Genomic DNA, 11,771 nt, shown 5'->3' on the forward strand with positions numbered 1-11,771 from the left:
ATCAGTGTCTCTATGGTTTTCCGGGTAAGTTCTATTTTGTCATCAATACTGAATGAAGCAAAGTCAACCCAATCAGACAAAAATCCCCTTGGTTTTATGTATCCCACATACCTTAAAATAAATTGCTCTCTGAAAACAAAGCCTGACAGTGAGTTTAAAATACTATTTGAACGTTCAAATGCAGAATAAAAAGCCTTTCTGAATCAAATTCACATCTGCATCTTTTTAAAGACATCCACAGCAACACTGGTTTTTACATTTATTCCTGGGATCAAAACTAATGAATTGTCTTGAAATTTTCTCCCAAATGTTACATAATTACCTAATGAAACATGTTTTAAGTTGGCTACAGAATTACTGTTTTTCATGTGTATCTATGTATAAAAGGTTCTCAAATATTACCTTTTCTATTAATGTAACAAAAAATAAAAATACTGCTTCTTGATACTTAAAATATGTTTTCAATTAAATTAAAATTTAAGTGTCTTAAAAAGAATTAAGACGTATAACACAATTCCCTGACAACCTGAAGACCATTCTTTATAGTAATGGTTTCTCTTTAGCCTTTTGTTCTTTTACTTTAAAAAGTAATGGAAAAATGTAATAAAGGTGTTTTTAATCTCCAGATATTTGAAGTTTTTCAGTAGCATTCCTTTCTCATATCATTTCCATATTATAAAATGTAAATTGTGTATTTCTATTTTAAAATTTAATTATGTCTCTATATAGTCACATACATGTGTACAGATACATACACACATATACATATAAATTCTGAGGAAGAGTAGGTCAACTGGGAAATTCCTCAAGGAAAGAAAGGCTCTTTGAACAATATGAAAATGGAATCTTCAGAAGTAAACAAACAAACAAACGAAACACCAGACTTCCATGGTCTACTGCTCTCCTAAGTCGGTGGCCACTTACGGATTGCCTGCTTTTGTGTTTGGAGTGTGTAGGTAACAGGAAGACAAGACAATCCCTCATGGAGCATCAGAGGTGAGGACTGAATGATAAACCTCCATAGCAAAAGTCATGGAAATGCTCCCCTTGAAAAAAAAAAAAAACTTCAATGTTAAAAGTGAGAGTTACCTTTTAATAATAGTATCGTTTGATATTATTATTATTCCAAACAACATTGAAGCCTTCTGCTGCCAAGACAGTAGCTTTTGCATGGGACTTGGTGGATGCCACTCGGAAGGTAGGCAGGCTGGGCATTCTCTGGATTAGACTTTCTCTCCGATTCTTGAGGTTGTGACATTGTGGGGCTGGATACGAGGCTGAATTATAAACTGAGAAGATGTTTCAGAACGATCTGTTGTTATGAGGCACAAAACAATGTGATTTCGTACAAAACATTCATTTTTTTATTTGCGAAATTAAAAATATGGCATTTTATATATATAAACTTCTATTCCTCTATAAATATAAATGGTCTTGTGATAAATGGACAGAATAAATGCATACCAAATTCAAAAACCAATGTCAGTTTAGGGAACGACAGACAGATAAATTTAGGTCCTATGTGCCGGCGTTTTTGATAAACTCTTAAACACTACAATCAGGAGGACTGCTTTTCTCCTCTTCAGAGAGAACTAAAGTGAATGTTCTAAATGGCTTTGAGAGATTCACACTCGACATACTGCTGTAAATGCACACAGGAGCACACACGGTGGGTAGGATGCAGTAGGAATGGACACACTTCCGATTCAGCATGCACGCCTACATTGCGTTTGTTTCTCTCATCCACCTCCTCTGTCTTCGGAAGTATACCAGACTATTCCTGGGGCTGTGGATGGCTCCTCCCTCAGAATGAGTGGCTGAGGAATCATAATATGTTGATTCTGTACAACTTCTCAGCTGTACAGTTGATACAAGTCTAATTACAATTTGATTAAAAACAGAAAACAGCGTTTCATTTTGAGGAAGTCCACTCCACTGAGATCTCCCTAAATTTTCATAATCTATGAATGCTCTGCTATCCTGTTAAGGAAGGCAAAGATCAACTCCTCACAAGGCTTTCCAGGCAACCTCAAAGTCTCCATTTCATAGAAAGCTAAAATCTAAAAGCAGGCAGCCTCACAGGATTGGGTGGGGGAGGGGCGGGAGCAGGTTCTCAACCATCAAAATGCAATTAGAACTAACAATTTATAATCTCCCTCTTCAGTTTCTTCCAACCCACACAAAGTGTGCTGCTCTTCCACAATCACTAGCCACGTCTTTCCATAATGATGGCCAAACCCATAGCAGGTTCTTACACTAAAGAGGAAAATGAGATCACCTACAAAAAGTCAGACTTTCCGAAGTTAGGCATTAGTTATCACACTTACTCTCTAACCAGTTTAGATGGGAGGAGGGAACATCCAGGCAAGGGACAGCAGGGAAGAGGGAGGCTGGGTCAACAGGCAGTGACCACCCGGTGGGCCTCTATGAAACTGGAAGGTGGCTCTCAACAACCAGCATGGGAAGTCACAGGGGCAAGGCTCTACACTGTGCCTCTAAATGGGGGAGGAACTAGAATGGGCGGGACCCACCTCCAGATGGGGAAACTTTGTGAAGTTCTGCACCTTGAGTTTCTACTGCAAGCAAAACGGGGAGAGAGAAGCTGAAGGAAGCAGCGATGGAAAATGACTCTCGAGAGGCACCCTGTCCCAGCCCTCAGTGCCATTGAGAGCCAGGCCAGCGCTCCCACAACTGCGGTGGGCACAAGGGCCGGGCACTCAGCAAGTGTGCTCCCTTGTACCTCCTCTGTAGTCTTCAGAAAAAGGCAAGTGAGAAAAGCTTCAAATACTTAAACCTCCCTAAATAATTAAACATTTTTATAAAGAAAGGAAAATCGCGTGTTCGGTAGTCTTTAAATACAAATATACTTACAAAAATCTTACACGGGCTATTTACAATCATAAAAGCATACAGTCCAAGCATCAGAGCTAAGACTGGAGAGATGGGTCCACACACACACACACACACACACACACACACACACACACACACCCCTCTGGCAGTTGGGCCCTCTCTCCTTTACCCCAGGGATGGAAGTTTTTGCAGGAGCTCTGTTGTTTGTTGGAAGGAGCCTGCAAAAGTTGAGTGTCTACTTGGCAGAAATTCCTTGGGGCCAGCTTTCAGACAAGGGCAGGATCTGACCAAGACCTGGAGAAGAAGGCATAGTTCAGGTCTCAGACGGTAGTCTCCCCCTGTTTGCTGTTGGTCAGCCTCGTGTAGAACTTCCTCCAAGAGTTCAGTGTCTTGCCGGACCAGATCCAGAAACCAGATGTGATGCCCACGATCAGCGTCATGAGATACTTGATCATGAAGACTGTAAAGTCGGGGCTCATGGGCGGGTGTGGTGGGACGCCTCCACCCCCCTGGAGGTGAGGGCAGGGGATGGCATAACTCTTGCAGCTCTGGGCCACCCAGCTGCGCTCCCACTGGTCCCGGAAGGCCTGCTCATAGAAGTAGCAGGCAATGACGATGGTAGCCGGCACCGTGTAGAGCACGCTGAAGACTCCGATGCGCACCATGAGCTTCTCCAGCTTCTCGGTCTTGGTGCCATCATGCTTCATGATGGTGCGGATGCGGAAGAGTGACACGAAACCGGCCAGCAGGAAAGATGTGCCGATGAACAGGTATACGAAGAGCGGCGCCAGCACAAAGCCCCGCAGCGCATCCACGTTGTTAAGCCCCACAAAACACACTCCGCTCAGTACATCGCCGTCCACCTGGCCCAACGCCAGGATGGTTATAGTTTTGATGGCTGGTACAGCCCAGGCGGCTAGGTGAAAGTACTGCGAGTTGGCCTCGATGGCTTCGTGGCCCCACTTCATGCCGGCTGCCAGGAACCAGGTGAGGGACAGGATCACCCACCAGATGGAGCTGGCCATGCTGAAGAAGTAGAGCATCATAAAGAGGATGGTGCAGCCCTCCTTCTTAGTGCCCTGCGCGACCGTGCGCGCCCCGTCCTCGGCAAACTTGTCGTTACACACCACCCGGTCCTCCAGCAGAAAGCCAGCGATGTAGGCCACGGCCACCGCTGTGTAACAGCCGGACAAGAAAATGATGGGCCGTTCAGGGTAGCTGAAGCGCCGCATGTCCACTAGGTACGTGAGCACCGTGAAGAGCGTGGAGGCGCAGCATAGCACCGACCAGATGCCAATCCAGGTGCGCGAGAAGCGCAGCTCCTCCGGCCCGAAGTACATGAGCCCATAGACCTTGGTGGGTTCGCAGGGTGCGCCGCAGTCCTTCTCCCCCAGAAAGTGATAGTTGAGGTAGGAGGGTACTCTGAGGGCGCGCGGGCAGGAGAACTTGCCCCGCTCCACCGTGCCGGCGCCCCCCGGGTAGCCACCTCGGTAACCACCGCCGCCGTGTTGCGGATTGCTGGTCCAGAACTCCGGCAGCAAGGAGGGAGTCGGGGTACCTTTGTCGGACGTGTTCTGGCCCACGCACAACTCTCCAGCGCCGTGCACGGGGAACTTCTCACACTTGAGCGTGTCGGGCCACTGGAAGCCGAACTTGTTCATGAGCGCCTCGCAGCCCTGGCGCGCGCGCTCGCAGAGGGAGCGGCAGGGCGGCAGCGCCTGCTCCAGCACCGTGCACACCGGCGCATACATGGAGCACAGGAAGAACTTGAGCTCGGCGGAGCACTGCACCTTCACCAGCGGGTAGAATTGATGCACCTCCAGGCCCGCGTCCTCCTGGTTCGTGTGGCCCAGCAGGTTGGGCATGATGGTCTGGTTGTAGGCGATGTCCGTGCACAGCGGAATGGATATGGGCTGGCAGTAGCCATGGTCCGGGATGGAGATGCCCCGTTCGCCGTTGTACTGCTGCCCGCCCTGCTGCTGCTGGGGCGGCGGCGGGGCTTGCTGGCCCGGCCCGGGTACCTGGCCCGCCGCCTGCGCTCGGACCCCCAACAGCAGCGGAGCCTCCAGCAGCCAAAGCAGCAGCAGCAGTCCGCTCGCCCAGCGCCGGGGGTCAGCCCGGGGACGGCGGTGGCCGGTCGCTTCCCCGCGCCCCACCGCCTCCCGCTGGTCCCGGAGAGCCCCGGCACAAAGTTCCCAGCTCGGCCGGCCCGAGGCCGGGGACTCGCTAGGCGCCGCCTCCTCAGCCATACTTTTTCGGCTCCCTCCTCGGCGCCGGTCGGCTGGGGCAGGCAGCGGCGCGGCGGGTGGCGGCTCCCAGGGTCTTCGGGGAGAGCCGGTCCCCGCTCGTGCCCTCCGTCGGGCTGCGGTCGCTCTCCACCCGCTCGCCCAGATCCTGCTCGGAGTCCCGCAGCCGCCGCCGCCGCCGCAGAAACTTGCGGTTCATGAAGCGCGGGCGGCAGGGAGAACGAACGCGAGTGGTCCCGGCGATCCGGGGTCGCGTCCCTCCTTCCCGGCCCGCGGCGGGCTGGTGGCTCTCGGCCCGCGGCGCCGCGCTAGTGGCCGCAGCCAGGGAGAGGAGCGGGCAACTCTCGGCAGCCTCGCCGCCGCCTCGGGTCCCCACTGCGCCTCCGCCTCCTCCTCCTCCTCGGCCGCCGCCTGACCATTTGTGTCAATCCCTCAACTCGCTGCCTCCCCTCTCCCTCGCGCGCCCTCCAACCGGTTTCCAGGCGCCCCGCAGTCTGTCTTTCACCGAGAGGGAGGAGCCTTGAAACCGACACGGAGCTAGAGGCTCAGGGACCGTCGCCCAATCGCGGCACCCGCTGCCGAGCGTAAAAGGGAGCCCTTTCCCTCCCAGCCTGGGCTGGAACCGGCTGCAGGCGGGAGGAGGAGGAAGTGGTGGTGGTGCTGGAGGTGGTGGTGGCAGAGGCACCGCTCAGGCACAAAGAGTAGCTATGAAGCGGGACGGGCTTGGTTGCTTTGGCTTGCGAGGAAGAAAGAGCGAGGACAAGTAAGAGAATGGTCCCATATGCTGCTGGAGATAATGAATAGGAGTCGGCGGGCCGCGGGATTTAGCTCTGCTCTGCTTTTTTTTTTTTAAGTCTACTTTCATGTTTTAAAAATCCTACCCTTGACTCTAGTCACAAACAGCTACTTTGAGCGCTGGTTCTGAATGCGTGCCCCTGACTTGAGAATCGGGTTTCCTTTGAGTCTAAGTCTGTCGAGATTTTGTTGAAAATATGACTCCAATAAACCGTGGAGCTGGCAGGCTGGGCTCTGGCGGGCTCTTGGACGCGCCATTTCCTTGGATCCCTGTAGAAAGAAAACAACAGAACCAAAGTTTGGTGGGACGTAAAATGTGAGCTCAGATGCGCCTCTATTAGTAGTGTACTTCGGGCAATCATACTTCACCCCTCCTTTTTAATGGGATCAGAAACAAGCAAAGGAGAGCTAGCTACCCATTAAATGTTAGAGGAAAGCTGTTGAGAACCTGAGAACCGAAGCCTCGGGTGCCCCAGCGTCAGACCCGGGGTACACCCAGACAGAGGAGCAATCCCGGACCCTTAGGGGGCCCCTTTTGAACTAGGGACACTGCTGAGTCCGGTATTTAAGTCCCCAGGTGAGGTGCTCACAGCTTAAGGTATTCGTTTGAATATAAAACACAACCAAATCTAGTCTGAAAGCCAAGGGCCAACCAGGCTCCCACAATGAGAGAGAGAGAGAGAGAGAGAGAGAGAGAGAGAGAGAGAGAGAGAGAGAGAATATGAATCTGTCTCAGTAGATACACACACTTTTTTTTCTTGATTATTTTAAGGAATTTACGTGGCTCAGATTTTCAATAAAGTACCATTGCGTTTTACTAATTCTATTGAGATTTTCTCTCTTTGATGAGCCTTATCTGGAGAGACTGTTTCCCGATTATTTTCTATCGTTTATATATTCATTTATTCAGTAGATACTTACCAGACATCCATTATACACTGAGCACTGTCGCCGGAGGTAAGGGACACAGACGAAGACCTGGCGCATCCTTAAAGCAGGGCACAGTACAGTGGACACAGGAATGTAAACCAGTGACAATGGCAATGTACACCCGCGATCAAAAGGGCACAAGGGAGACAAATGGACAACTAACACAGGCCACAAGGAGTGGGAGGGTCCTACAGAGAGACAGATGTCAAATGCGAAAGACAGAAGCCTAGAACAGCTTAAGTTTCTGAAGGGCAGGATCAGAGAGTGTGCACGCCCTGGGCATGAAGGGAAAGAAAGGGCTCTTTAACTCATGCAAAATAGCAGGGGCCAAAGTGTTCAAACAATAGGGCGCTATTGCAGGTGGCTCCCCCCCCCCCCCAGAAACAGGAAGTGGTTCCTGGGTGACTGAAACAGGGAACAGGGTGCAAAGCTGTCCTGAAGAAACATCAACATTCCTCTATACATACAGATCAGCGCTCAAGATGGGACTTGTCTACACCCTCTGTGAGGTTTGTCACCGTGTTGGTGTCTGAGGGAAGCTGCAGACATACCTTTCTCTATGAAATCAGAGTGGCATCTATTTTGTCTCATAGATATGTTCATAGAAACCTTGATGTTCATTTTAACATTTATTTTGAGTCTTTGCATGGAAGCCCGTGTGAAACTATCCCCATGCCTCAGACTTCTGGGTAGCTTGACCACAGGTACACACCACTGTGCCTGGCATGATTTAAAGTATTTTTGAAGAGAAAAAAGAATTTCTGTAAGTTCTTAGCATTTTTTTTTAAAGAGCAGCAGGTACTAAATACATAGTCAGGTCACAGGTATTTGGGGACAGAAGTGTTGAACGTAACCATGTGTCACATTTTGATGGTGAGAATGAGTTGGGCGGGAAAGTCCTCTTCTGAACACTTATATTCATTGCTCATTTTATCTTCCTATAGCTTCCTGGTCCAGACTCCCAGGTACGGGTTCCCTAACCTTCCACTATGCTGATCCACAGACTCCCAGGTCCTGGCTCCCTAACCTTCCTCTATGCTGCCTACCCATCTTTCCTCACAGTACCCCAGGCACAGCATCTTCACTGAGCCATCTCCCTCCTCTTAGACATCTGTTATAAAGATGCACCTGTCTTGTGTTTCATCCTTAAAATTATTGAGCTGACGGTGCTAGGTGGGATGTGAAGTTATTCAAATGTATTAGCTCCTGAGAAGCATCACATAAATTAAGCCTTTACCACCACTATGACCCCACAGTCTCTCTTTCTCTTCAAAGAAATAGGGCAGAGCACGAAATAGTACAGAGGGCTTGGTCTGTTTCACAGAATAAGAAACAGCTCTGTTTTCAAAGATGCTCTAATGAAATTCCCGAACTTTCATCTCCCACCTAGCGATGAGATTAGGAAGGAGGCTGAGAATGACAGTCAGGGTTTTCACCTACAGGAACACAGCTCATTCTTATCATGTCATGGACCCTGAAGCTGCATCCGACCAAAGATATCATCCAGGAACTAAGTTTTTCTCCAGTTTACAATTCACAACACTAGGTCCAGATTTAAGGGATGTGTCGGCTTCAGGTTAATGGATTATCTGACTTGGATTTCATCAGTTTCCACAGTCTTTCAAGTCACTTTCATTCCTGTTACTGTTTTTAAAGTCGGTTTTTTAGTAGATTCTTTCTTAAAAGAGATCACATAGAAAAGACTACACAAAATTTGAAAAGAGATCATTTTCTAAGAGTTGCCTTTCAGTGTTTAAGTCCTCTAAGGCAGATTTCCTGTTTATTGGTTGTATCAATACAACGTTTTACATACTAAGCACTCATAACACAGAAGTTGCTACTAATGTTTAAAAAATAAAAATCAGTTTTAAAAAGTAAGCAATCAGTGCACGGCGCACCATGGCCACCAGCATCAACTCATTAGAGAGGAAGACCACTGAGATGGTGATGCAGGCAGTGGAGAAAAGGAAAAAAATACTAGCAGAGAAATTTGAGTGCTGTATTTAAAACACTATTTTCTGGGGACGTAGAAAGTTTTGAGATTCATGGATTAAAAATTATTAAATTAGTATGAAATGTTACGGCCTTGGTAATAAAACATTTCAACTACTCCAACATAAACTAATAAACATAACCTGATTTCTTCTTAGTATTACGTAGTCAGGCATTAGAATCGGCTACATTTTTTTTTCTTATTTCAAAGATCTCCTTTGAGCAGATCTTTCTTTAAAAGTGTGAAGATTCACAAACTGCTCACACCAGTTGAGTGTGGACGGTGAGAAATGAGGGATAGAGATAATCTGTTTCAGTTACATGGTTTCCTATAGGCACTCAAGCAGCTAGGTAGACGCTTCAGGTGCAGCCAGAGGGACCCACTGGGAAGGAATTTGGTTTGTTATGGCTTTCAGATGACAGGCTTAGATAGCCTCTGTTGAATAACAGAAATTATATCATGGATTACAACGATGTTCTTCTGAGGCTATACCTTGGATACTTTCTTGACATTGATTCACCCGCATTGTGTTGTTTGAAATGTATTTTGTTATGGATATTGATTATTACTCCCACATTAACAAGTGAATCTAAGTCTCTTGGTACTAAACAATACTAAATTCTCAGTGACAGTACATATCAGGGTAGGCCTTGAGTCTGACCACTGAGTGCAATCTGTAAGCATACCCACTTCCAAAAAAATCACAGAAGAAAACACAGTTTCTAGGTGAATATCATGGTGGCCCCTTGGTCTTTAATGTAGCTTCCTGTAGCAGGATACTTGTGTAGGTGAAACCCTGAGATTCGCTGTTGAGTTGGGCCAGATTTTCCAAACTGTCTTCTGTGCAATGCATGATCTTCCCTAGGGGTGTTCTGTAAAATAAGTTTGTTCAAAGAAATTTATAAAAAAAAAAACATACTCTATGTTCTTATTGGAGATTTATGATAGTCTAAAGTCTATGAGAAGTGCTAAAGTAAATAATAAATCTCACCTTAACCTTTGTCCTATCCAGCATTATTTTATACACACACACACACACACACACACACACAGAGAGAGAGAGAGAGAGAGAGAGAGAGAGAGAGAGAGAGAGAGATCACATCAATGTTCTGCTTGCACTAACGGTCCCCAGAATGCAGACTGAGTACAGCTGGGATGGTCTATGCATTGTGAAGCTGTATCACACTGTATCACAATACTTGGACTCTTACTTCTGGATCACACAGATGTGTCAGGAGAAAGAGAAAACTTGCTCCACCGTGCTTTGGAGCCCCAGGTAAGCATGCTCATTATTTGAGGGGTCAACAGTGGTAAAGGGGCTCACTGTATATTCTCCCCTCTCTGGGGTAGCAGCAAAGAGGAGTCCCCTCTGCTGTCTTTCAAGAGATAGACTTGGTTTAGATTACTTAACATTTTACTAGAGATTTCCAACTTTTCCTATTGATTGCCAACCCCAGAAAGTTCTGCATAATCCCCCTTTACCTTTTGTTGTTGTTTTATTTTGAGATTTTCTTTATAACCCAGGTTGACCTGAAACTTACGATCCACCTGTTTCAGTCTTCTAAGTATTGGGATAACAGGCATGTGCCATTACACCCAGCTACACACGCTAATAATTATCTACTAAAACATATCTGTTCTCTGAGAGCGAGTGTTTTCAACGAGTTGTGCCTGTGTACGTGTGAGTACCCTTGTGCACACACAGGTGGAGGTAGATGTAGATGCCGGCTAGCCTCCTTCATCACTGCCCCCCTTACCTTTTTGAGGCAGGACCTCCCGCTCTACCCAGAGCACAATCACTCATCTGGACTGGATGGATAGAGAGTTCCCGCGAATGCCACTAAGCCATTGTGTGTGTGTGTGTGTGTGTGTGTGTGTGTGTGTGTGTGTGTGGTATCAAGGATCCAAACTATAGACATCATGTTTGCAAGGCAAGCCTTTACTAACTGGTCCATCTCCTTACCCCCCCCCCCAAAAAAAAACCATCTGCATACTTTTGCAGCATTTCTAGAAACAACTGTCTCTTCTGTGTTCATCTTTACACAAATACGTTTTTAGCATTGATGAGATGCTTCTTGCATCCACTCATGCTCAGAACTTCAGTTTATAACTCTCTTGGAAAAGTCCTTCCTTTAGACACAAACACACGCACAGTTTTCTTTAAAAACAACTTAGCAAAAGAGATTTTTAGGTACAGTATGCTCCTTTTTATATGTGGAAGTTAAAATTCACTAACTACACAAACAAACAAAAACACTTTACCTAAGTGTAGCATAGGGATTATTGAGGTTAGGAAGTGAGTGGGAAGGCAGGAAAAGATGTCTGGATTCGATCAGTTAGTCCACATTACATGCATTGAAGTATCGCACTGACACCCATTAATAAAAGCAAGATATAATAAAGGAGATTGTCATAACTTACACCTCACAGAGTCCACATAGCTGAGTCATAGTAAGCTCTTAAACCAACTTATCGTCTAAGTGAGCTGTAATTTATTAGCATTTACATTTTAAATACAGGAAAGAGTCCATTAAGCTGGGTTTGTCCATTAAGCCTAAGTGTGAATCCTTCTACACAAGTATCACAGGACATTTTAAGATAGAGATAGGAAGTATTAAGGAACAAAATAACACTGAATTTTCACCATCAAATAAATCCTTAATTACTTCAATTTTCTTGGCATTCAAAGAGGATGCTATCAAGTGAGATTTTTGCGGCGTGTATGTCTCCATCTTGGAAAGGGCCAACTCTGAAGTCCCTAGGCCTTCTCCTCCCCAGTTAGTTCTGTTGACGCTGTACGACTGGAAATGGTGTGAACTAAATGACAAAACTTCCCCACGACATGCAGGCATTTCCACTGGATTTACAATGTAGTCTTTTGTGAGGCTCCAGCCAAGAAATATAGATGAGCCCTCATAAATTAAAACCTTATGCGTGGTACACTTGAAGAGGCC

General features: G+C 46.8%; 1 protein-coding gene across 1 annotated transcript; it reads right to left on the bottom strand.

Annotated features, from left to right (window-relative positions):
• Positions 1 to 1,080: 1,080 nt before the first annotated feature.
• LOC121458999 (frizzled-1) lies at positions 1,081 to 5,593 on the bottom strand. The gene has a single exon (XM_041668459.1). It carries the CDS (start codon positions 5,100 to 5,102, stop codon positions 3,174 to 3,176), a length of 1,929 nt encoding a protein of 642 aa, XP_041524393.1. The 5' UTR covers positions 5,103 to 5,593; the 3' UTR covers positions 1,081 to 3,173.
• Between the last annotated feature and the right edge of the window lie 6,178 nt (positions 5,594 to 11,771).

This window comes from Microtus oregoni, unplaced genomic scaffold, assembly GCF_018167655.1.
Source record: "Microtus oregoni isolate MIOR12 unplaced genomic scaffold, Mior012 000018F_ref0000195, whole genome shotgun sequence".
NCBI lineage: Eukaryota > Metazoa > Chordata > Mammalia > Rodentia > Cricetidae > Microtus > Microtus oregoni.